Source organism: Micromys minutus, assembly GCF_963924665.1.
Source record: "Micromys minutus genome assembly, chromosome: 22".
NCBI classification, from domain to species: domain Eukaryota; kingdom Metazoa; phylum Chordata; class Mammalia; order Rodentia; family Muridae; genus Micromys; species Micromys minutus.
The window spans coordinates 14,405,278-14,432,459 of NC_137957.1; the positions used below are offsets into that span (position 1 = coordinate 14,405,278).

The 27,182-nt window shown below is 43.8% G+C and overlaps 1 protein-coding gene across 13 annotated transcripts in view; it reads right to left on the minus strand.

Annotated features, from left to right (window-relative positions):
- Positions 1-27,182, minus strand: part of GRIP1 (glutamate receptor interacting protein 1) — a gene marked incomplete at its 5' end in the record, with an annotated part of 570,261 nt that overhangs the window by 31,635 nt on the left and 511,444 nt on the right. For 12 of the 13 annotated variants that reach the window (XM_080935612.1, XM_080935622.1, XM_080935620.1 and 9 more), the window contains 5 exons: positions 3,722-3,916; positions 4,085-4,224; positions 7,800-7,944; positions 23,194-23,339; positions 25,255-25,324. In XM_080935612.1, coding sequence (XP_080791738.1) covers positions 3,722-3,916; positions 4,085-4,224; positions 7,800-7,944; positions 23,194-23,339; positions 25,255-25,324 — 696 coding nt within the window. The remainder of the gene's footprint in view (positions 1-3,721; positions 3,917-4,084; positions 4,225-7,799; positions 7,945-23,193; positions 23,340-25,254; positions 25,325-27,182) is intronic. The other variant, XM_080935615.1, reaches the window with a different exon arrangement.

Sequence of the window (27,182 nt, forward strand, 5' to 3'; positions counted from 1 at the left end):
GAGGATGGGAGGGCTCACGGTCACAGCCTAGTAGTTTGGAGTCTTGAACTACATCATCAGGAAGATGGGCTCTGACTGTGCACGTTGGCTGGCATCTGTTACTGACTTTTGCCACCTGCACGAGTACTGCGTTGATGATGCGCCCAAGTCAAGCCGTAAGAGGAACACAATCCAAGAGATTGAAAAAAAAAGTTGAACCTGAGGCCAAATTTTATGTTAAAGACCCAGAGTGCAAATAATAAATAAATGAACACAACTGATAATTTCTGAGGAAAAAACTGAGCCAAACCACTAATAATCTAACCATGGAAGAATTAGAAAAAGAAATGTATTAAAAAAATATTTTTGGCATGTGTTTAAAAACTGAAAAAAAAAAAAGAGAGAGAATCCAGAGATTAGTTAATTATATGTAAATATATTTTAACCTGGGGGCTGGAGAGATGGCTTAGTGGTTAAGAGCACTGATTGCTCTTTCAGAGGTCCTGAGTTCAATTCCCAGCATCCACATGGTGGCTCACAACCATCTGTAACTGGATCCAATGCCCTCTTCTGGTATGTCTGAAGACAGCTACAGTGTACTCATATACATAAAATAAATAAATCTTAAAAAAAACCCTAAATTTAAAAAGTCTACTTCTAGAGAAAACACAAATGATAAACGTGACCTCAAACAATCAGAAGAAATATAGCTTCCTGAGTTGAGCGTCAAGGACTACAGTGACCTGCATCCCTTTTCCCGAGGCCGAGGGCTCAGGAAGAGACTATTTGCTGTCTCCTTTTCTACTGACTTTTGTTATATCTGAGCATAACCATCAGGGTTTCGTCAGTTAGAAGAAGGAATAATTAAGACCCAACAGCCCAAAGATCCAGATCTGGATAGAAGAGACCAGCTTGGGGCATCAGAGAATAGGAGGGGAGGGAGCTACTCTAGAGACAGTAGGAGAAGTCTGTCTGTATTCTGAGCCACTCAGAAAAATCCAGGCTCCTCCACTAGAGCATCTCCTGTGGCCATTTCTGTCCTCCTCATCATCTTTGGTCCTCCAGTCTTACTTCCTTTCCCATTAAGCAATATTTGTTGATGGTGATCATTTACTTGTGAACTTCTGGGCCCTTCTACCACAACAGAGACCTGATCCTGTTGAATGACACTGGAATATCTGTTGAATGAGTCAGGGGGACATTTTGGAGAACTGGAAGGGAACAGTAGTGAACGTGGTTACTCAGGTCATTGATTTTTTTGCATCACGGGGCTTCAGCAAAACTGGGCCAGCCACAGGCTGAAAGGAGACAGAGACCTCTGTGAGGTCTTCCTGGGGAGAGAACAGTCCGATGAGAAGCTAGAGGGACAAGTTGGAAAGACTAGCTACATGTCAGAACATGATAATAATTGTTAATAAGAGGAAAACGACTGCATTTATGCTTTACTTGTAAAAGGTCAGTTACAGTCACAAGCTACATACACCTGGTTTTTATCAAGTATCACAACAAAGAAAAAGACTGAGATTCAGTGCCCCTGGCAGGAACTGCTGTCTTCATGAGGACAGGGCCGTCTTTCTGTGCTCTGAGCTACCGGGCAGCTGAGGACCCCTTTGTGAGCGCTGTCCTCGTGTAAGCAAAGAGTTAAACTCAGACGTATTGAGAAGAGAGAGCCTTAGGTCAGTGGAGAGGCTCAAAACAGGTTAGGTGGGGAAGCAGTTGAAGGAATCAGGCTATTTTGCTTGAAGAAGGAAAGACTTCAAAAGAGAAGTGATAACGTCTCCCAGCATTTGCTGGAGCCGGTTCTGATTCACCTTGTGGGTGTAGCTAGGATCAAGAGACAGAAGCCAAGGGCAGGGTAGACTGCAGCTCCACAGACTTCTGTCAGGTCTGTAGTCAAGGACACACAACATGCCCACACTCAGCAATGCTAGACACAGCCCAAAGGACCACACTGGATGTCAGATTAGCTGGGTTCTGGACACTCCCCTCACACCTGCACCCATGACCAGAGGAGAGCGTCAAGGGGAATCACATGAGAGTTGTCACGTGAACACGTTTAGTAGCTCTCCAGCTGTCTACCCATTATTGTATCCTCAAACTATTTTACCTCTGCCAGATCCCTCTCAGTTTCTTCAGCCTTATAAAGACTTTCATGTGTCAATGCCAAATGCAGTATTATTATGACTACTATTCAAATGCTTCATAAGCAGTTTTTCATCTCTTACTAAGAAAGTTCAGACCATATATCTCTCATGCTGACCACAATCCCAGTCTTAGGGTGCAAAAGGCTGGAAGAGCAGTGTGCAGAACTCATTCATATCAAGTTTTCTCACAAACAAATGTGTAAAAATGTTCCCCCATTAGTAAAAAAATAAACCAACACACCCACTAATCAATAAACCTCATTTACTCTGATGAATCTTGAGTCCTTTATTTGACATTCCTTATGCCCAGCAATTTCCAGGCAATAAAAATGTGACCTTGGCACTGTGGCTAACTTGTCACATGGTCTTACCACTTGGGAGAATTGCCCTATAATAAAGCGTTGAATTCTATGTGTAGCGGGGGCTGGAGAGTTGGCTCAGGAGAGGACCTGGGTTTGGTTCCCAGCACTCTTATCAGGCCTGTTGCTCTAGCTTAGGGAGATCTGACACCTCTAGTCTCCTGCTCCCAACACACAATCAAGCACATGCAATGTGAATCCACCTTTAGCTTCACTTGAGGCCTCAACATGGTTTTTTTTTTTTATCAAATTCCAACACCGTGACTACGAAATAGCTTGAGAAGTTGGTATAATGTGTTCTTTTGTTTTTTTTTTTTTTTCCCCACACCCATCTAGGACTTGACAAGAGTGTGAAACAACAAAGGCAGGGTGAGTCGAAAGAAATAGAAAACCAGGATGAGAGGGGGAGTTAACTAAGTGTGGTGGTTGGAATATGGTTGGCCCAGGGAGTAACACTATTAGCAGGTGTGGTCTTGTTGGAGTAAGTGTGTCACTGTGGGTGTGGGCTTTAAGACCCTCATCGTAGCTGCTCAGAAGTCAGTCTTCTACTAGCAGCTTTCAGATGAAGATGTAGAACTCTCAGCTCTGCCTGCACCATGCCTGCCTGGATGCTACACCCACCTTGATGGTAATAAACTGAACCTCTGAACCTGTAAGCCAGCCCCAATTAAATGTTTTTCTTATAAGAGTTGCCTCGGTCATGGTGTCTATTCACAGCAGTAAATCCTAACTAAGTCACTAAGTTACCAAGTTACCCTCACTCAAACCTGCTCTCCAGGCTGTTTGTGTGATGGATGTCAGCATCATGTCTGGGAAGATACATCTATGACACACCTTCACACACCACACAACTATAACTCCCTAACAATGAGTACTTAGGAAAACTTCAGTTTTTCTTCAAGCCAGGCGTGTCCAAGAATCAATGGGGCCAACTAGTCATTGGTGACTCTCTTGTTAACAGTTTCAGACAACACCCTGCCCATCTTTGTAGAACGCTTGCTAAGAAATACAACACTGCAGTCCCCATTAAACTGCTATACTGTAGAGTCTGTTTCATATCTCCCTAAGCTTTCTGCCTTGACCACGTGGCCATCAGTATTTTATCAGTGTACAATAAATGCCCATGGCTTACAAGACGACGATTCTAGGGTGTCAGGCGGAAGGGCTCAGGTTGTTCACTGTAGACATGCTGTGTCAGTATGGGTTACATAAAGACATTCTGCACAGAATCTTCCATACCTTGACTCCCATAGCTGGCATCTATTCCAGACCCATCCCAGGAGTCCACAGCACTGTCCACACTTGGCACTGTGGAGGGGTACACGTCGGAGAGCTTGCCAGGTTTCTGTATTGGGGAGGAGTCCTCCTCACCATCTCCTAGGTCACTCGAGGGGCCTGGGATGGGGAACTTCTTGGGACTTGATGCAGATTGGGCTTCACAGAGAGGGAAAGATGGTTTACATCAGTGTAAATTCACAAGAAAAGATCCTTGAGCACAGTAGCTAGGGGGCCATTTCCCTAGAAACACAGGCAGACTCTGCATATTCTTTGAGAGAAGAAAACATGCTGGAAATCTTGAATTGCGACTCTCACCCCACTCACCATCTGTCTGTTTCTTAATTTTCAGGGTGACAGTCTCTCCTGCCATCTGTAGCAAGTGGATGGCTTCACTCAGAGGCTTCCCCTTCAAGCTGCTGCTATTGATGGCTAGGATTCGATCTCCGATGTGGATCGCTCCAGTCCTGGAACACCAGACAGTGGAAGAGTAGGTAGACACACCAGACAGGGAAGGGAGGTAGACACACCAGACAGGGAAGTGAGGTAGACACACCAGACAGGGGAAGGGAGGTAGATACACCAGACAGGGGAGTGAGCTAGACACACCAGACAGGGAAGGGAGGTAGACACACCAGACAGGGAAGGGAGGTAGACACACCAGACAGGGAAGGGAGGTAGACACACCAGACAGGGAAGTGAGGTAGACATACCAGACAGGGAAGTGAGGTAGACACACCAGACAGGGAAGGGAGGTAGACACACAAGACAGGGAAGGGAGGTAGACACACCAGACAGGGAAGGGAGGTAGACACACCAGACAGGGAAGGGAGGTAGACACACCAGACAGGGAAGGGAGGTAGACACACCAGACAGGGAAGGGAGGTAGACACACCAGACAGGAAAGTGAGGTAGACACACCAGACAGGGAAGGGAGGTAGACACACCAGACCGGGGAAGGGAGGTAGATACAATCCCTGCAGGCTTCTTTGGTTAAATTTCTCAACATACCTGCATATTAATAATAATAAAGACTTGTCAGGGTTTCTAAAATTCACTTCTAGCTTTCTCTTGGGAAATGTCGTAACCTGCATCTACTATGACTTAGGTTTTAGTTCCAAATAAAATTAAAAAAAAAGCATTTTAATTAGTTTTGAGAATGGACCTGGATATTTTTTTTAACTCTAAGAAAGCTGAGTCATTTGGTAAACTTTACAGGTCCCCAGGAAATGAACTCTGTTGAACAACAAATGTGACCTTGTACAGCGGGAAACCTTCTTATTCCTACAGATTTAAAGTGTTTAATACAAAAATGGTGCTTGGCTTACCATAAGACAGATCCAAGAGTTTGAAACATAGACTAGACAGATGCAGCAACAGCCCTGGGCTGATTCTAAGGGTTGAGAAGGGCTTGACAGAAGGCTTAGAAGGTGCTATGCTTGCAGCCATCTCTGTCACCCACCAGGTCAGCTGTGTGGCACAGTTCCCTTATTTCAACCTCTCTGGATATCCGTTCTTCACCAATAGGACAGAGATAATCATCTCACAGGGAAGCCCCGAGGATGATATGGGAAATGTGTAAGAGCTTGGAATGACGTGTGGATGAAGAAAGCATGTCACCTCATGTATTAATTTTGTGTGTGTGTGGTGTATATGTGTGTGTGTGTGTCTACGCATATACATATGTGTGTGGGCATGTTGATGTCAGAAGTCTCTCTTAATCTTCCTCTACCATGTCTGTCTATCAATTATTCATGTATCTGTCAATCTATCTATCTATCTATCTATCTATCTATCTATCTATCTATCTATCATCTATCTACCTATTCTCTACCTACCTACCTATTATCTATATGTATGTATCTATTTACACCTATCTATCTATCTATCTATCTATCTATCTATCTATCTATCTATCTATCCATCCATCTATCTATCTATCTATCTATCTATCTATCTATCTATCTATCTATCTCTATCTACCTATTATCTATATGTATGTATCTATTTACACCTATCTATCTATCTATCTATCTATCTATCTATCCATCCATCCATCCATCCATCCATCCATCCATCTATCTATCTATCTATCTCTATCTACCTATTATCTATATGTATGTATCTATTTACACCTATCTATCTATCTATCTATCTATCTATCTATCTATCTATCTATCTATCTATCCATCCATCCATCCATCCATCCATCCATCCATCCATCCATCTATCTATCTATCTATCTATCTATCTATCTATCTATCTCTATCTACCTATTATCTATATGTATGTATCTATTTACACCTATCTATCTATCTATCTAATCTATCTATCTCTATCTACCTATTATCTACTGATCAAATCTATTTATTTATCTTTTCATCTATCCATTGACCTACCTATCTACCTATCTATCGATTCCTCTTGAAGGCATGGTTTAGTCACTGAATCCGGAGCTCATCAGTTTTGCTAAGCTGGCTAGCCACTTAGATCTCAGGGTTCTTTTGTCTTAGTGCCCAGTGCTGTGGCGACAGGTGCTCACTTATTTGCCTGACTTTTATGTGGTGCCTGGGAGGCACTTAGGTCTTTATGCCTATGCAACAGGCACTTTACCCATGGCTCAATCTCCCTCGCCCCAGAAAAGACATGACTTTGCTGATTAATACCCTGATAAACGGCATCTCCAATCTTTACATCCTTTATATCCTCATCCAATCTGAACAAGTACGTTGGGATACAGTTCTGATGTTTCCTTTATCTGCCATTGTTGGGAAACACTGGAAGGGACAGGGGATGCCATGAATGATTCACAGTGCAATGGCTGAGATCTTTCCCCCTGAGACAAAGATGCTGAGCTGAAACATGAAGGTCAGGCCTTGGCTGAATTGGATCACTTTTAATTTGGATACTGAAGGAATTGTTCACAGGGCTGTTAGGGGCGGAGCTTGCTCTAGGGCTGTGGCAGCCTGTGTTGGGCAGAAGTAGCTGGCTGGCAGGGGTGATAGAATGTGCATAGGTAAGGAAGGGCTGCTCAAGCTGTCTACCTGCATTTAGAATTACAGACATTTTCTCTGAAAAAGATCTCTTCCGCCACAGAGAGGATTGGTTCAAGAATGATGTAGGTTATAAGGTCCAGCTGTAAGGAGCCACTTTGCAGAATCCTTTGTTGTCTCCCAGGGTTAACTAGAACAGGAGATGCCCGCAGACACCCTCTCCCAGGCATCTCAGCTAAAACAGGAATTTTAAAATCCTAGCAGAGCAGCCCTGGCCGAGCTGGCTCAGCCCCCTCGTCTGACAGACAGAGCTGTCAAGTGAGCCAATTTCTACGCAAGAAAATTCTGCAGGGCTGCATCTCCATCTTGCAATGACTGTCATCAAGTGTCACCCTCAATGACATGCCTGAGCATTCTTGTGCTAAGTCATTGGAAAATAGATCCAGTTAGAGAGTCTGTTGTGTGCCCAAGCAACATGTCTCATTGGGGAAAAAAAGTGCAGTTCAGTGGAGGGTGCGGAGAGCAAGGCCCGGGGTGCCCATCACCGCCAAAGAACAAATGGACGCACACGGAGATACTATTGAGAGGATGGCTACACCCTGTTAGGTGCAGCCTTTGAGGACCAAGCCTTTATTATCCTCTCCCAAATACACAGAAGCTTACAACACCTGTCAGGCACCAGAAAGCTCAGCAAATGTTTGCAGAATTGATTTGAACAAGCCTTTTCACCTCCCTCGACGGCCGCATCCTCTTCACAAAATGGACACAGTATAAATCGACCTATAGTCAACCATGCTCTCTTAACACATTTTTTTTTTTTTGAGAATGATAACCATGCTAAGCCTCTGCATCTTTCTCTGCCCATGCGACGCCCTTCAATGTCAAGTCTTCGCTCTGCCTGAGAGTTCCTAAGCTCTAAGATCAATCCTTTGTGCAGATTTAAAAGTCAACAGATAAACGGGTGAGGGGAAGGGAGCGGGCCTCACACTGGCTGTGAGGGAGCAAACCCCTCATATACAGGTAATTAGAGCAACCCCTTCCCATTTTACCTTTCAGCTAATCCCCCTTTAGTGAGGCTCGAGATGATAATAGGATCAAAGGGCTCTTCAGTTCCAGAAATTGTGATGCCCAAGGGGCCCCCGTAGCGCTTCAGCTCCACTGTGTAAATAATCGCTCCAGAACTCTCTTGCTCGTCTGCAATAAATGCCAAGGAATCATAATTGGTTTCATTGGAAAAAAATAATGCATACATTCCCCCACAAAGCAAGCAATTCACCACCTCACCCCTGAAGTGCTATGAAAATGATGACGTTGGGCAGTAGCGTTTCCTTGGTAGGTTTGACATTCTAACTCAGGGATGAACTTGTCCTGAGTACCAATGGAGAACACTCCTGCTTAACCAGTGGGTGGCCCACTTAATGATGGCCACAGAATCTCCACGCTCTCCCTCGAACAGTGCCTGGCCAGCATTTTTTTTTTTTTTTTTTTTTTTTTTTTTTTTTGCTAAGTATGTGATCCGTGCCCATGTAATAAACATAGAACTTAGCAGATAATATGAACAAGAATACCGCTCAATATCTCAGAAAATTTTTTTTTTCTGTTTCTAGGATTTTACAAACAGTCTAGTTCTCCATGTAGGAAAGCTGGGTTTGCCCAGGTTTGGATCAAATGATGACACTTGTTTAATTGGAACTTGGAGAGATTATCTTGAAGACAATACCAGGAATTTTAGAATAACTTTCATATCATCCTACTGACAATGTCTTAGGACCATCGAACAATTCAGGGGCACGACGGCAGAGGTTTGAATAATGCTCCCTCTGCTAAAGAGAGGAAAAGCTAATGCAAACTACTCATATGTTTCAGGAACCTCCTCTGGGTTGTCATATGGCCATGTTCTCTGTGTGGCATTTGATATTGCTAAGAGGGAAGACATTTTCTTTCCCAAATGTTTGTCAGGAAGATGCCACCGGCCACTTTCAACATGGCGGGTGTCACGACTTCATTAGGGCTGCATTATGAAGCTTCAGGATTTAAAGCATTTCATTTGCTGTGCTTAAAGTTCCTGACATTTGTTTTATCACTCAGCCTGAGTGCTGTGACTGCTTAAGGAACTGTTTCATTTCTGTACCTCAGGACACAATGAAACGGTCCGGTAACCACTTGAACCGTCAGACTGTATGGAGTGAGGTATTAGTGGAGGCACATTTTGCAGTAAAGCAGCTGTTCATTTACGATATGAAATGCTAAAATAAGGACAAAAGGAAAAGCTTGAGTTAACAATTCAATTATCTGCGTGTGCAGGGAGGAATTAGGGTGAACATAAAAGGCAAGGTCAGTAGAGTAATGCAGGCAGGAACATCCTCTCTCTTGTCAGCATTTACTCTCTTCTTGGCCACAGCCTGGGAGTTCGGGAATGTAGCCACCACTTAGAGTCTCAGAAGCTCCCCACACTGGAAATCAAAGACCTCCCATCAGACAACGCACACAGAGCTACAGTTATAAAAGTAACTGATGTCTGACTTAAGTTAGACCAGCAGCGCAGCTGAGGATCCTTCACATCACATCGAGGAGGTCTGAGAGATGGTTCCCAAGCTTCTTCTGGGCTGCTGCTTACACTGTGGCGAACAGGCTGGTCATCACAAACTATTGGGGGCTCCGGGAAGAAGCATCAGGGGATGATTTCATGAAGTAAAGCCCAGAAGCCCACATTTTTTGATAGTGTAATATTTTATTTTACCTGCCAGAGCTTTCCTTGATCTAAATGAATTGGGGATATATTGAGCAGATTATAATTTATAATCTGCATGTTGTATCAATAATTATATTCTGGATAGAGTTATTCATTTGAGTGGTGACCCCAACTTAAATAATAGCTAATATTATTCATTTATGGGTTTTCTGCTGGCCACTCTGTTAGGAGAGTATGCTGTTGGAAAAACCCTGACCCTTCAGTGTGTTCCATATAACCCAAACATGGGAACAAGAACTGGACACCTGGATTTAGGCATCTGCTTTCTCTGACATTTGGGGAACTACACTTGAAAACCACTGGAGACTCAGGGATTTATGGGACGTTTTAGGCGAAGCTTCAGTCTAGACGGAAACAAACACTGGCCGGAAAGAAGGTAAAGTTGGGTGCAGATCCACATGTTGCGTTGAGGAGTGAAGAGAAGCCTGTGCAGTTAGTTCATCCTTGTGTCACAGAACGACAAGTAGCCCTGGAGATGGGGTAGATGGATTTAGGATAGCCATGTTTCAGGCTAGCTTACAGGGCGGCATTTTATATTAGCATCCAAGTAGGCGGTATGTGATACGGATGCAAAACAAGAAGAAAGTAACTTTATACTGCAGCCACATTCTTCAAGTGATGGGGAAGGCAAAATGGAGATCTTCGGGGATCCTAATTTAGACCAATTGTTTAACAAACATTTGATTTTCTCTCAGTCTCTCTATCCTTCTTTCTCATTCTTTGCTTATTTTTGTTCTCTCTCTACACACACCACATACACATGTTCATGTACATACATTACAACACACACACACACATGAATACCACATTTCTGGGAGTTGAGCACACTGCTGAGATACATGATAATATTAAGACCGCTGCTAGTATTCTTAACTGGGCTACAATCCCACGGGCCTTCCTTTACAGATAGTGTTAGTGCTATAGGAGGGATGCCTGGAACTCCCTCCACACAACCCAGTGGGAGGAGAAATCACACTGGAAACTAGCTAACCTCTGTGGTTGCTAAGTGACACATGATGGTGCCTTGCAGCGTTTCTCTGTTTTCTGAATGGACTTTCTATTTCACAATAAAAAAGAAAGTCTTTGTGCACGATTTTACTAACAGGGTTAAGAAAAATCAACACTCCTAGAAATCCCTGTGTAGATGCCTCAAATAAATAGGCATTTAATTAGCCTGCTTTCCTTCCATTGGTGGCAGCAGCTGCCTTTACATGGTCTTACCTAAACTACAAGGTCCATCCAGCCATGAGGCAAGGTGCCCAGGCTTTCCTCATCACTTGCCCTTGGGAAGGCCCCAGCTTGGTCCCCCTCCAACACACACACACAGAGGGGGGGGAGGGAGGGAGGGAGAGAGAGCGAGAGAGCGGGAGGGAGCAATGCTTCCTTCTAAATGGCCTTTCTACATGAGACCTGGCTTTCACTCATCCTCTCTTGTATGTGTTTACAGTGCTACTGGCAACTCATGAAGCTTGGTCCTCTCTTTGCAGTATATTCTTGAAACATAACCCCAAATGTACCACAATCTTATGGGAAGCCTTTTTTTTTTTTGTTTTGGTTCCCCAAATCTTTAATAAATTACAAGATTTTGCAAGAACTGACCACTGACCACATCATCCTCTCCCGTCTCTCAACTCACTCAGCCTCTGGCTTCCCTCCCGGTGGACCCACAACTCCTTGCCCAGGCCTTTGGTGTTCCTCAGTCTTTACCAACTTTACTCCCTGGGTCCCCACTTCTCTCCTGGTCCTGGGGATGAAAGATTCATAGGTACCCTGTGGCAATAGCAAGTAGGCTTCTAAACTCAGCTCTACCTGGCTGGATCATATTCCTTGGCCTTCTCTTCCCACAGTTTTCTTGGGAAACATCTTCTGCTTTAAAACTTGTCCCATGTGCCTTATTTTCTAAGGACATTACTGGTCTCTCAGTTGGGTTTGGCTCGTGTGTTTCTAGGACATCTCAGTCATTGTCTACCATGTTACTGTTTCTCCACTCTCTAGCTTCTCATTTCAGATCTCCCACTAGCCAACAAGGAGCAAAAAAAAATAGTCCAAGTTTTCTTGAAGAAGAATGCCTTAAAGGCTGAGGAATGAGATTCATCCAGGTAGAGCCGAGTTTTGAAGCCTACCTACTACTGACACATAGTGCCTAAGAGTCCTTCATCCCAAGAATGGGTTTTTGCCAAGATTCATGTTCTGGCATATACTTTCAATTTGTGTGGTTGTGTGTGTGTGTGTGTGTGTGTGTGTGTGTGTGTAATATCTATCTATCTATCTATCTATCTATCTATCTATCTATCTATCTAATTTTATGTATATGAGTGTTCTTCCTGCACATATGTCTAAACATCACATGCATGCCTGGTACCCAAGGAAGGCAGAAGAGGGTTGCATGATCCTCTGGAACTGGAGTTACAGATGTTTGTAAATCTTCATGTGAGTGCTGATAATTAAAACTGGGTCCTCGGCAAGAGGAGCAAGTCCTTTTCCCCAAGGAACCATCCCTGTCTGCCTCACCCCCAGCCCCTATTCTGTTTTTAAAATTTTCTCTCATTAGAATAAAATCACCTAAAACCACGATTTTATAGTCATGTCCTCACACCCTAGAACTCTGTCTGGGATGAGGGAGAATTCAAGAAATGCTCAAAAAATAGTTCAGGAAGACAGAGGATTGTTACCATACAGCCAGATCCCTAGGAAGCACCCTCCAAAACAGCAGGTGCCAGTCCACTTTGGGCCAAGCCTATGTTCCTTCTTCAAGACAGGTGACACAAAAGCCATTGTAGCTCACCCAGAGTATGAAACAAAGACTTTGGTGGCCACTAGGGGGATCAGTCAACCCTGAACTTCCTCCCTACAAGGTTCCTTGAGTATAGGAACTTTCAGCTTCGGGCTGGACTGAATCCATCTGCCTTTTTGGGTTTTAGCCCAGCTAGTATCTGAAAAGCCCTGCTGCCCAGGAGGAGGGCACCAACAGCTCTTTGGAAGGCTATGTTCAGACCATTTTGGAGGTGGATGCTCTCCAAGACACTCTGTCCTTGAAGCTGCTTTAACTTTCAAAGCTCGGGAAGGAGCAGCTAGAATCTTAAACCACAGGAGAAACTTTCTGCGAAGGCGGAACAACAATACAGCGTCACCAGCAGGATTCAAAGAGGGCTCAAACAGATGTTAATGATATTATAAGCAGCTTTTATATTACAACAGCAGGTTCACAACTATTAGTGAAAGGCAGGAAAGGGGCCAGCCTACTTGTCTGTTCTGCTTAGTTCTAGTTAAGGAAATTAATGGGACCCAGAACAGATGCGGAATTGCTGCATTACTTATCTGTAATGTTATTTTCAGTCTTCTTGAGTGCTGCCTGCTTAACAAAATGAACGCTGTCTGGCTTGAATCCATAATGGTGGCTGCTGCCACGGCCAAATAGGAGGTTTGGACTCAGGACATAGTCTTTGGAAGGCATATATGTGCGGGTCAACCAAAGTTCACTTCAATGGAAAAAAAATGATGGAATTAGTTTTGGAGTACGGTTCTCAGAGTGGGACTAGCCTGAGAAAGTAAAGCATCTAGAGTATCCCTTCCTATAGCTGCCCTGGGGCTCTCAGCCACTTTACCTGGCCTCATCAAAGCAGGAGGTGTAGAAGGTTTTTGAGCAGAATTAAGCTTCTTTACCAAAGTGATCCTTTCTAAGTCTTAAACGCCATTTTAGGACCTGCAGCTTTGTCATTGTCTGGGCACTGGTTAGAAATGTCATGCCTTTCCAGATCTGAAACCACCACAGACTCCAGAGGAACGGTCCTCCGCGTGATTCTCGGGTGTGCTCATTTGGGTGCCGTGACTACATGAAAACTATCAGGAGACACAGAGTTTCTTCCAGTGCTCAAAGCACAGCTAAGATTCACAGAACAGCTCATTGCTCTTCTCCAGTCTCGGTTTCAGCAGTAAAGCTACTACAACTAACTTAGCCTGGTCAAATACACAAACAAATAAACAAGCTGAAAACAGACAAATAAGAAAGTCCAGACTTTGAAGAGCAGATTAGACGCAAGGTAATGGCTAAATTTGCGTAAGATCATATTATCCAATAAGCAGAGAGAGTTTGTTATAGACAGGACAGTCAAAGGCTTGGACATATTTCTCCACACACATGAGAACCCATGAAGAAGGCAGAGGGCTAGAATCACAGATCGTACCAACAAGCAGCTGCCTGTTCAGCAGACAAGGCATCGGCACAGTACAAAGTCTTGAGAAAAGTGGGTTCCTGGACAAGAGAGTTATGCACATCTTTGTGTACCCGGGGACTAAGTGGCAGCCACTGATGTGCAGTCTTGGACAAGAGCCTCCTCCTTTGCCCTGCTCAGTTACAGTCCTATGTGCTTCTGAAGACAACACCATAAATGCCTCTAAAGGGAGAAAAATACCCAAAGATCCAAGTGTTTGTAAACATTTGTCTATCACAAAATAAAAATTAATTTTCTCCTACAGTGGCTGTTAATAGCACTCACTGGGTTCTGCATGGTATAAACATTATTGCTAAGACATAGTAATTACTCCCTTTGACCTTTAAGGCAGCCATAGAGGGTAGATATTGAATGGATCTTTGTAGATGAGGAAGCTGATGTTCATAGAAAATATTTGTGGAATCTCCAGCTGAGCAGCTGTGAGTCCAGCTGTGAAGTCAGCCATGAGGTCAGCTGTGAGTCCAGCTGTGAAGTCAGCCATGAGGTCAGCTGTGAGTCCAGCTGTGAAGTCAGCTGTGAGTCCAGCTGTGAGGTCATCTGTGAGGTCAGCTGTGAGTCTAGTTATGAGTCCAGCTGTGAAGTCAGCCATGAGATCAGCTGTGAGTCCAGCTGTGAAGTCAGCTGTGAGGTCAGCTGTGAGATCAGCTGTGAATCCAGCTGTGAGGTCATCTGTGAGGTCACCTGTGAGTCTAGTTGTGAGTCCAGCTGTGAGGTTAGCTGTGAGTCTACTTGTGAGTCCAGCTGTAGGTCAGCTGTGAGGTCAGCCATGAGTCCGGCTGTGAGGTCAGCTGTGAGCCTAGTTGTGAATTCAGCTGTGAATCCAGCTGTGAGGTCAGTTTGGAGGTTTGGAGTTCACAGTCATTTCTATGGAGTTCACATTCTATGGATCTAGCCACTAAGGATCTAGCAGTGTGGTCTCTAAGTAGTTCCTTTGGAGTTGTTCCCCATGCAAGGTGCTGTAGCAGCTCTCCCCATTGGCCTTGGGGGTCAATTTTAAACTTCTTCCTGTGATGATATTCTAGGATACCTTTCCATGTCATCTCTTATTACATCCTTCACATCAGCCTACTGGGACCAGTCACCTTCTCTCTGGCTTTCTGCCCCACAAATAAACCCTCTCTAGATCAGAGTTGTGGGACTCTTTTTCTTGAGCCTCCTGAGCAAAAATAGATGCTTCTACACTCTTGTCATCTTGTGAAGTATCAGTCACTATGAGAAAATGGCTGTGGGAACAACACAAAGGAAGTGTTTACTCTGGCTCATTGTTTCAGAGGGTCCAGCCCCTTGAAGCCATGCACTCAGGCAGAGAAGATCATGGGAAACGCAGTATACAGAGGAGAAGGGTGTTCATCTCACAGTATAATCTTTGAGGGTATGGCCATAGTGACCTACTTCCTTCAATTAAGAGGAGGAGCCTTCACAAAGTGTTGACCTACTATGTGCATTCACATAGCCGTTTGTCACATTCCTCTGTGTGTGTGTACGTCTGCCTGCACGTATGTGTGTGCGTGTGGAAGCTGGAAATAGATGTTTTGTGCCCTCCTCAGTTGTCTTCCACCTTCTCTTTTGAGACACGATTTCTCGAGGAACCTTGGACTTGACAATCTGGCTAGCACCGGCTTGCCATCAAGACTCAGGAATCCCTGTGACTGTCACCCCAGTTGGTGTTACTGGTGCACACCGCTGTGCTCAGCTTTCTACCAGAGTGCTGAACACTGAACTCGGGTCCTCCATTCCCTGACCATCTCCATGGCCCTGTCACCATACTTGTAAATTACTAATGTTTATTGTTTCTCCCATTTGGTGTTGACTGACTTGAGGCTGGAATTCATATCCTCATCATTTAAGAACCGGCAGTCCCCCCAGAGAAACACCTGGTACCCCACAGACCCTAAAGTGCCCTAGCATGACTGAAAACCAACAACTAGGATGTGTGATGATCCAACCATGTCGTGGTATGCATGGCAGAGCCATGAGGCTCTGGAAGAGAGGATGATAGTCTGAAGCGCCGCTTGTTTACCCGGGATGCAGTACTGCCTAGCCTAGGGCACCAAGTTCCACCAATCGTGCTTAATTTCCTGGGACCCAGGAAGAAAGCGGGAATGATGGGAAGACAGGATCAGGCAGTTAAGAAAGAAATGGAAAACATCCAGAGCATTGGGGAGCCCAGGTTTGGTATGAGCAAGATTCCTAGGCTCTGTAGAGATCGCCCCGCCCGGGCACATCATCATTTAAAACCACGGAGATGAAAGAACAGTCACTATTTGGTGCTCTCGGCTCACTAGGATGCCTTCAGTTGAAACACAAGACCAAATTTTAAGAACCAGGGACTAGTCTAAGGAGCAATGTTCCTATTCTGCTAAGTCATATCTAGAGTGAGGACCAAGATGGAGGGGAAGGGATTTTAGGAGATCATTATAGTAATAAAAACAGACCCCAGTTGATTGAGTGTTGATGGCCAGTTACTAACTCCTCTAAGTAACACCGCCTTTGGAAGGACGGTGCACAGCCCTATGTGCACATACATGTGGTGTGAAATCTCACAGGGTAAGTTTGCCAACACTTACCCAGCTGAAGTGTGTGGATTTGAACTTCAAACTGAGGTCGGGTCTTACTTTACATAGGAAAGAATCCACTATTTTAAATTGTATTTTCCTTTTCCATCTTTCATGGGTTGTGAGTGTGGGATGCATATGTGAATATATGCATGTTTTTATATGATAGATGTGTGTGTGTGCATACGGATATGTGGATGCCTGTCCACATGCATGTGGAGGCCCAAGGTTGGTGTCAGAAAACACCTTCAGTTGTTCTCTTAGTTAAATCCAGAGTCCCCCAAAGTGGTTAATCTTGATCAGCAGCTTGACTGGAGATGCACAGTTTCCACCGTGTGGGAAAAATTACAAGTGAGCTCCCACACCCACCTGGCACTTATGAGGGTCTCTAGAGTTCTTGGGCCATCTTCCCAGCCCCCAAAATCATCATTCAATCTTAGGAGGGAAGAGAATTGCAGGAATGTGCCAGTTCTCCCAAACTGATAACCAAATGATAATTTTAAATGGCTATTTGTTGCGCAGCTTGGCCGTCATGCGGGATCCCTAACAACTGGGCAGGGGATGTCTCTGACTCAGACTCTGTTGCCTGCCTTTGGATCCCTTTCCCCTACCTGGGCTGCCTTATCTGGCCTCAGTGGGAGAGGATGTGCCTAGTCTTGATTCAGTTTGATGTGCCAGGGTAGGATGGTAAAGGAGGAGGTGGGGCAAGAAGGGAAGGGGGAGTGAGGGAAGGGGGTGGCAGGGTATAATTGGGAGGGAGGGGTCTGAGATTGGGATGTAAGGTAAATAAATAATAAAAAGATGGTGTCTGTTATTCAACCATGTCTGAGTGAGTTTATGTTTTGATACATCAGTTTGAGAAGACATGGTTTTAGTAAATATACCCCTCACAGTAACATTTATAGTTATATTTTGGGGGGTATACATGCGATGTCTTCCAATGAAAAGATTTAAATTTTTAAAAGAATTAAAAACATATTTAATCAGCCTGATGGTTCCCATAAATATTAAGCCTAGGGATTGATTATAGGAGTAGATGTAAAGGGGCGGGGCATAAGCCAAATGAGATCAGCAGCTGAGAACGGGGCGGGGCTCTCCCAGCAGTCAGCCTCTGTTTCTGTAAGCCCCGCCCACCCGTCTGCAGAGCTGGCTTTGAAACTGGACAGAGGCCAGCTCTGGATACCATGTTCATTCCCCGGGTGGGCTCTCTCGCTCGGCAAGGGAGGGAGCGGAGAGTTGCATAGCTGTGCAAATCATGCTAAGTCGGCTTTTCCTCAGGGCTTTGCCTCTTCCTCAGGACAGAGCCTGGTCGATGCCGGAGGAGGCTTTAGCCTTTTCATGAAATAAGTTCCCCAAAGCAAGAGAGCAGAAGCAAACTCCAAAAGAGAGGATGCGAATTCGGCATAGATAAATCAGTGCTTGAGAGACAATGAGAAGAGTCCGGTGTGCATTTAAAATGCTGGATACCAATTACATTTGTATATAATCACATTCCCAATGCTATCAATGAATGTAACAATTTTTTTTCATTCCTTTTCTTTTACTGAAGATAGACACGTTAAATATATGGCTTGGCGGGACTATCACCTCTAGACCTATTCTGAATTAGGTGTGAGAAGATTCTAGAACACTGACAATTTTTTTTTTTATTGATTAGTGTTATTCTAATGATAAATGTTCCTAAAGGCACCCATGTTAAGGGCTTCTAGTTTTAACTGGTTATTAGTCTGCGCCATCGCTAGGACATGATGGTACCTTAGGAGCTGGGGCGCAAAGGAAGAAAGTTCAGTCGTTGAAGACGTGTCCATGAAGGTGGTACTTGGACTCCACCTCCTTGCCTCTCTATTTCCCGGCACCAGGCAAAATATCGTGATGCAGTTCGGATGAGATTAAAATGTTAAGTAATTCGTATATGAGACATACACATGTTGCATTTAAGATCGACCTTAACCAACTGACTGGATCACTCTGTCTCTCTATAGTCGGTCATAAAATATACAAAGCAACGCCATGGAGCAGTCTCAAACAATGGATACCTTCTTGGTGTTACTGTTCCCCTAGCCCCTGTATTTATTTTATATTCTGGCTACAGATGTAAAAATTTAAAAAATCAGAAAAAAATAGCTTACTCGTGCTGCAGTCTGAATGTAAAATACCTTCCTCTGGCTCCTGGGGGTCAGTCTCTCAGCTGGTGGAACTGCTCTGTGAGGTTCTGGAAAGTAGTGTAGTCGGCGGGACCAGGCTAGAGGAGGTAGGTTACTGGGGCGTGCTGCTGGAAGCTGTACTGTGTCCAGTGGCCTTTCTGTGACCGTGAGTCTACCATGAGGTTAGTAGCATGAGCCACATTCTTCTGACCCCATGGTGTAAATGCCTCTTCTCCACTATGGCCTTCTTACAGGATGGACAAAACTGTCCCATACCACACTTCGTATAAATAAAATAAAAAAATATTTATTTTGACTACACACCCTAGTTCCTGGTTGAGGAGGCTTGAAACCCCGGTGACCCTAAAAGGGACAGCAGGCATTTTGCTTGATTCCCAAAAAACCAGCCCCACCCCATCACTAGCTGCAGCCCTACATAAAACCGTGGCCATCAGTCACATAAGGGCAATGCCCCAGCCCCTCTGCAGGTAGAGGATGTGACCATAGGTCATGTAGGCTTAAGACAGATCTCCATTTTAATGAGGTACCTAAAGGCCTGGAGGCTTAGCCAATGAATTTTCCTTCCCAGACACTCCTTCCTGCAAAAGGGATGGCGGGGTAAGCTTGGCAGATGCGGGGCTCTAGCCTTTTATTAACCAATTAATTTTAAATTGGGGAGCAAGGTTTATATAAGAGAGGCTGGTGGGGGGGGTAACAGATCTTGGGGCTTAGAATTTAGCATTTGAATACATAGTACCAGACCATCACCCAAGGCATCAGGAGGCAACATGAAGGGTTCCTATTGTATGTGCTTCCTCACATAGGTAAGATAAATAAACATGTTGGTGTCAGTATGTTATAAAGTATGTTAGCATTCTGTCTAAGCCCCACCCCACAGTTACCTGGCAACAGCCAGGCATTCCTGATTCACTATAAAAGGGGCTGTCTGCTCCCTCCTCTCCTGTTCCTCTCTTGCTCTTCCCTTTTTGTTTCTGCTCTCTCCCCATCCCTTCCCTTTCTCTCTCCACGTGCTCATGGCTGGCCTCTACTTCTCTACTCTCTCTGCCTTTACTCTCTGTCTCTTAACTCCCCTCGCCACGAACAAATTCTATTCTATACTCTACCACCCTGTGGCTGGGCCCACTGAGGCATCCCCTTCCCCCACACCTGTCTGCACCTCCATAAAACATAACCCCCACGCTCTTTATCATTTTAGAAACACATCAAAGTCTCTTTGTAGTTTTTGTATGAAAGCAGAATTGGATGTACATGATAAAAATCTGCTGTTAATTACAGAGAGGAAAATCAAAAGTTGGGTAAAGTGGGGCAGAGAAGACAGCTCAGCAGTTAAGAGCACACATTATTCTCTCAGATTTAGTTTCCAGTACCCATGTTGGGAAGCTCACTACTCCTTCTAACTCTAGTCAAGGAGATCTGATACTTTCATTTCCCCAATTTGGGCACCTGCACATGTACACACACACACACACATACACACACACACACACCTGCACATGTACACACACACACATACATACACATACACTCACATACACATATACACTCACACACACACACATACAGGCACACACACACATACACACACACACACACAAACCTGAAAAGTAAAACAGGTCTTTAAGAGCTAGGAAAAGTAAGCCATGAAGTTGTTGAAAATTCAATTTTACCCTAGTAAAAGTAAATCACTATTGCCCTCTTCACCCTTCAAATGACAGTAGCATTTTTAAAGGCAGAAGAAAAGATTTTGAAAGCTAACAAAGAAATGATTAATATTTGAGGAAGTAGATATGTTTAAACTGATTTGAATAATTTATAATGTGTCCACATATCTAAACATGATGTTACTTCATTAATATGGACAGTCCATTTTCTGTATCAGTTAAATATGTTTGTTTTAAAGAGGAAAAAAAATCAAACAAAAGTGGAAAGTATTTCAGTTTGACTGTTAAGCATCTCCCCTAACAGTCTTAGACACTGAAGGCTCCACCCACCAAGAGGCTGGTACTACTGACCGAAGGGTGGGCCCCAGGTGCAGCACCTTCACCAATGGATTAACGGACTGGCGAGTTCAGACTGAGTCAGCTCATAGGAGGCTGAGTCTGGTTGGGAAAAGTATTCCACTAGAATGGCATTGGAGGGACTCTCTTTGTCTTTCTGATTTTGTCTTTGCTCACTGCTGTTAGGTGAGCGGTGTGGATCCACTATGCCTTTCGGCCATGAGTATATCTCACCACAGTCCAGAAATAACCCAGCCAGCTGACCCTGGACTGAAACCAAGAATGATAACCAACCCTTGCTGTGTCCAGTTGTTCTTGTTATCAGGTGTTCTGTTGCCGTGACAGGAGATGACGACCGAAAGGAGAAAGATGCTCAGAAGTAAAGTAGTTCTGTGTCTTTCTACCTGTGCAATGTCTACCTTTGGACATGATTTGTGAGAGGAACTTGGAAAAGTTTGGAGAAAAGGCTTTAAAAAAAACTTAAACTTTTGTAAGGAAGGAGAGTATATGAGGCAGTTTGGGGGATGGTGGGGTTATTAACCGCTCATGAGTTTTCAGATAGACTTGAGGACCCTCCAAGATGGGAGACAAATAACATGTCTGTACTGTTTACCATGTCCCCGATACTTTGTGAGATGCCCAATTTAAAGTTATAGACGAATCCAATAGGGCACATTTTGAGATAGCACAGAATTTAGATTTGCATGGACATTGCTCATTGATTTCATCTGGATTTACAATGAGAGTCAGGAGGAGAAGCCCGGGCAGATGGGTTTGGAACAACTTGGAGTTTTAACTTAAAAACAAAAACAGGGAGGGGGAGCTCTCTAAGGCTGAAAGGAGTGAGCTCGTTGAGTAGACAGACTCACATCACAACAAACAGCCGAGTACTTTGCACTGGGACAACAAAGATGCTTTGGTGGCTTCTCAGGAACTGCGCAGTTCCCATCAGTGGCTCAAGGGCATAAAAATGCAAAGCCTTTGAAAGACTCAGACTGCAGCCGATCACTCCGGGGTACCTTTCCTGCACAGGCTGCCAAGGAAAGTGTTTCTCTGAGCTCAGCTAACAAACACTCAGCTGCAGCTGTGCTCCACGTAGCTCCAGTCTCCGCTCACATTGGCCAAGAACCTAACTGCCATTCTGTGATGCTGATTTTGCTGCTTCGTGGTCTCAGAGGAGAATGGGCTTGGGCTTTTGTGCCATGCTTGCTAGTGTTTCTGAGACTTTGGGAATTCTTAGAGATAGACTGAGCACATTTTGTAACTTGAGTTGGCTACGGGTCCTAGGGAAGTCAGAAGTGATATGCTTGGTGGGAATTAGACATGGACTCTGTGCCATGCCGGCTCCAGGTTCCTGTTTGTTGAAGGCTTGGACTTCAGCTAGTAGAAGTACTGAGTGGCAATCGAATCATGACATTACTAATAGTAATCATACCAACGGGATCATCCTTTGATATGTTTATAATGCTCGGACCAACAGGAATTGGAGTTGAGTGTAGAAACAGAATATTGGGCATCTCTTTGGCGGCTATTACTTGTCCCTGGCCCTTTCTTGTCTGCATTCCTGATTCTTCACTGCCGAGCACTCCACCTCACCATGGCCATAAACAATGGAGCCACACAACCATAAATGGAGACCTCTGAAACCATGAGTTCAAATACATCCTTTCTCCAATTGTTTTAATTAGACATCTTGTCTCAGAAATGGGGGAAAAAAATCCCAACATAGAAGCATCAAACCATATACTGTACATACAATTAAGGGAAACAAAGACTTGAGACTGTAATCCATAGACCCACATTCACAGAACAGTTCTTAACTTTATTGTACAGTTGGAAACCTTTTAAATTACGTGGTATGATACAGATTTCTAGAACTTCAATATTGTGAGTTATCATGGCAAGTGGGCATTTCATTCAGTTATATGACTGGGAGCAGATAAAAGGGCATCTACTGCAGAGCTTCCTGCATTACTGCAGGGCTATGAAACGCATGCCTCCTGCATTACTGGCAGCAGTGCCGTAACGTTTGCCTCCAGGAGAATCCTGGACTTGACCTGGAGACAGTGCCCAGGGCATGTGTTTCCAGAGCTCCCCAGGAGACTGAGGCATACCAGGGTCTGAGAAGCATTGCTCACACATTATTCCTTACACATCACTGAATCCCCTAGAATGAATCTGATCCTTTAAAAAACATGGGGCAGAATGTGGGAGGGATTTCCTTTTTATTGTCTTTCAGTAATCCTGGTTTTAGAGAGGTTTTCTAAGGAAATAATTCAAAGAAAGACAAAAATCTAAATAAAGCCATGAAATCTAAATAAAGTCATGAGATAGAAGACTATATTATCAATGCTACTTAAATCACTGAAATAACAAAGAAAAACATTAAGGGTATATAAACTAGTCAAATATAAAGCTAAAAATACAACATTCACCATGGTTTTATATATATACCGAAAATTCTCCCAAACCAAAAAACAAACCTCTTGGAAATGACCACTTCCATTGCTTTAGGGTAGTATTTATATTTAAGATTTGTTAATATAGTTTTTATAAAAATATCTTAGTCATAAAATTTGCAAGCATCATTTAAAACCCGCTCAACACTCAGACACTTACGACTATATGAAACACTGCTAGGGTATTATTAGTCAGCTGCTACCTGGAAAGCATCAAGATTTATTATCTCTGACGGACAGGCAGTTAGAAAGTCAGTCGTATGAATAAGGATGCTGTCAGTACCTGAGTTATCTTCATCTTTGCGGATTTTGAGCTTCACCAGGTCTTCACACTGCTGGAGGATCTGGACCGCGTCTTCCATGGAACAGTTGTCCAACCGGATGTTATCTATTGCAAGCAATTTATCTCCGAGTTCCAGAGTTCCAGTTCTGTAGATAGGAGCACAATATCACACGAGTCAGGAGGAGCACTTACTCAGGCCATTTCAAGAGGCACTGGGCATCATATTGTGTTCACGTGACCACCAGAGCCAAAGCTCTTGCACTGTGTTAAAATTATACCTTATTGACTAACATCTATTTTTCCCACTCTTATTTGAGATGGATGCTATGCTGTTAAACTGAATATTGTTAGAATATTTTCCTTATGTTTTCTTCAATTTAACCTAGGTATTTATTTACTCAGGAAGTCTAGCTCCTTAGGGGGTACTGGGTACCAGACACCCAAATATCCTAACGTCCCTCTCAATCTTGATACCCATTATTGATGTGTGGTAATCGACTCTGAGGAGACAGCTTCGGGTTGAAAGAAGGCAAGACGGGTTTTTGAGAACCAAAGTCTAGGGTTTTGGCTCTTTCTTCACTGCACCTGGAAACTTGCTGTGGCTGGAGGAGGGAACAATCTGACATAACTATTTGGAAAATGGCCTCAGAGAGTCCAGTGTTGCTACTGCACCAATTGCAGATCTGTTGGAAGTCTGCAAGCTTCATAATACAGCCGTAGCAGGAGTGAGAATAGATAATATATGTGTTCGGCCTAGAACTTGCCTTTATGTATCATGTCTAGGTCAGAGTCTACTCACTGTTTCCTAATATTCAATCTCTCTCTCTCTCTTTTTTTTTTTTTACTGGATCACCTGTGATAGATAATAGAATCTCTCTTAGCATCCATCGATGCTTTCCCATCTATAGATAGGAAGTTGGGATGGCAAGTGGGTGGGATGGATTCCTTGCCCACTTTCTCCCCATTGCATGGAAAAACAAATCAACTCTAGGCTCCAGTTTGTTATGAAATGTGGAAAGTACATGCTGGGGTACAAACAGACTCTGAAGATGATCAGACAAGGTAAAGCAAAGTTGGTTATCCTCGACAAGAACTGCCCAGCTTTGAGGAAATCTGAAATAGAATACTACACCATGTTGGTTAAAACTGGTGTCCATCACTACGGTGGCAATGCTATTGAATTGGGCACAACGAGTGGGAAATACTGGCTGTCATTGACCCAGGTGATTCTGTTATTAGAAGCCAGAACAGACTGGTGCAAGTAAACAAAGTTTTCCCTTAATAAAACTTTGCCAGAGCTCCTTTTGGAGAGAGAGAGAGAGAGAGAGAGAGAGAGAGAGAGAGAGAGAGAGAGAGAGAGAGAGAGAGACAGAGAGAGAGACAGAGAGAGAGACAGAGAGAGAGACAGAGAGAGAGACAGAGAGAGACAGAGAGAGAGACAGAGAGAGACAGAGAGACAGAGACAGACAGAGACAGAGACAGAGACAGACAGACAGAGACAGACAGACAGAGGAACAGACAGAGAGACAGACAGAGAGAGACAGAGAGAGAGACAGAGAGAGAGACAGAGAGAGACAGAGAGAGAGACAGAGAGAGACAGAGAGACAGAGACAGACAGAGACAGAGACAGAGACAGACAGACAGAGACAGACAGACAGAGGAACAGACAGAGAGACAGACAGAGAGAGACAGAGAGACAGAGACAGACAGAGAAAGACAGACAGAGACAGAGAGAGAGACAGACAGACAGAGAGAGACAGAGAGAGAGAGAGAGAGAGAAAGAGAGAGACAGACAGACAGACAGACAGACAGAGAGACTGCCCAGATCAGGCCTTCCTGGGGATCTATATGCAATGGACTCTCAATTATTAATTGGCTTAGGAGTGTCCAGCCTACTATGAATCCCACCTTTCCCTAGGCAGGTAGTTTGGGACCGTATAAAAAAACTAGCTAAGCATAAGGCTGTGAGTAAGCCAGTCAGCATCTCTTGGCTGTGAGTTCTCTGGTTAGAAGAAACACATGGTCGGACTGAAGGAACAGGTAAATGAGAAAACACCTTACCTGTGTGCCACACTGCCTTTCTTGATATCTGAAATGACAAGAGGGTCCCCTGGTTTCCTACTGGATGGCGCTGTAATGAAGAAGATAGAGTGAACAATCACATCTTGATATCCAAGATTCATCTGAGACAGACACTTTCAACACCAGTGAGAGTTTATATGTAAATCAAAACAACCACCAAATGGCTGGAGACTATGCATATTGTATCTGCAAAAGATATTCATGTGAAAGTGGCCATTTAAATTGGCAATTGGGAAAAGCAGTTGGTGAGCTGATCAGTGGGTTTAGGCTGGTTTAGGTCAGTGACCTGAAAGGTTGTTCCTTCCACAGGACGATTAGTCAATTTAGAGTAGCTGGTTTAGTGGTACCGAATGTGAGCCTCCCACCCCTTCCTCCGAGCCTCTCTGGTAAGGAGGGACCACTGTTGGCTGGAGTTCATCATGTTATACAAGGGCACTGGGAAGGATATAGGACAGTAATCACAGCTTTGAAGTTCATGCTTTCCAGAAGGAATCATTTCGGAGGGTGAGCTACATAAATCTTTATGTCCTGTTCACAAATTTATACCTAGAAAGCTCTTCAGTGTTTTGGGATGTGAGTGCTTACTTTGTTACTGTAGTAAATACTTTACTAGTTAGCCAAATTCATGTGTGTATATATATATTTGCTAAGCATACACATATAGCTCCTATTAAGATGCACAAAAAATTATTATCAGTCACAGTGACCTTTATAATTTTGGGGGTAGTACTTCCATTTGATAAGAAAAAAAAAACCTTTTGAAAGAAACTTTCTTAGAATTAACCGTGGCTATGAGCCACACAGCCCAGAGAAGCACAAAGAAATCATCTTTCTTTACAAAATTTAGATTTCATTTAGGATATCAACGTTTGTGTCAAAGGCAAGTGGTGTCTGAGAGAAGATATTTTGCCAGCCTGAAGTTTGCAAGAGTTTCCTTTGAGAAAACATTAAGAGGTCCCTGAAGTAAGATCTTATTATAAACAGGCTGATCATCCCATAACAATCACAGAACCATGTCCTATCCTATAACCCCATCTGAATCCCAGGAAAATGTTTATGCATAAGAACAGATGGTTTAACATCTCAGCATCATATTTAAAGAAAAATCAACGCCCCCAATACCTTATCCACTGTTGCAATTAGTCCTGAGTAAAGGTTAATGAGATTTCGTTTAATCGCTATCTTTAGCTCAAAGCAAAGGATGCAGAGCAGCCCGTCCACCACAGTTAGCTTACTATTCAAACCCTTACTCAATGATTTGGTATGAATTATCCACAGACACAGAACATTTACCAATTTTGCTCATATCATAGTCTATAATAAAGTTAGTTCTGGGCACGCATGCGCACACACAAATTAATATTTATCAAATAAAAGCATTATTCATCTAGTATCCATCAGTGAGTTTGCACAGTGCTCTGCCAGCCTGTCATTAACATCAAGTAACATGTAAGATATTTATTTTTAATTAAAAAGGTTCAGATTCCTCTGAAGTGACCCACAGAAAACCAGCAACAGAAGAAGCATGAAGATGCATTAAATCTCCCCTTTCTGCAAGAGAAGAAGATGGTACCCTGGCATAGAGGACAATCCCACACTGTTTTTCCTGGAAGAAACTTCACATGGTTCATATACCAGAGGTACCTGGTAGCCACCTTTGTCTTACAGATTCTCCCTTTCTCTTTCAACTACACCCATTTCTGAAACATCAAAGGTTCTTCGTGGCAGATGCGCACTGGAAGGAAGCTATTGAACACGGAAGTGTGCGCAGACCTGGATGGGCTCTGTCTCTGTCATTACCAGGCACACAGATGTGGCAGTGAGTCCTCAGGCAGTTTAGTAGCTGGTTATGCCTCCCACCTCAATGCCAGATTCTTCTCTGCCTTAAAAACACCAAGCCAAGCATA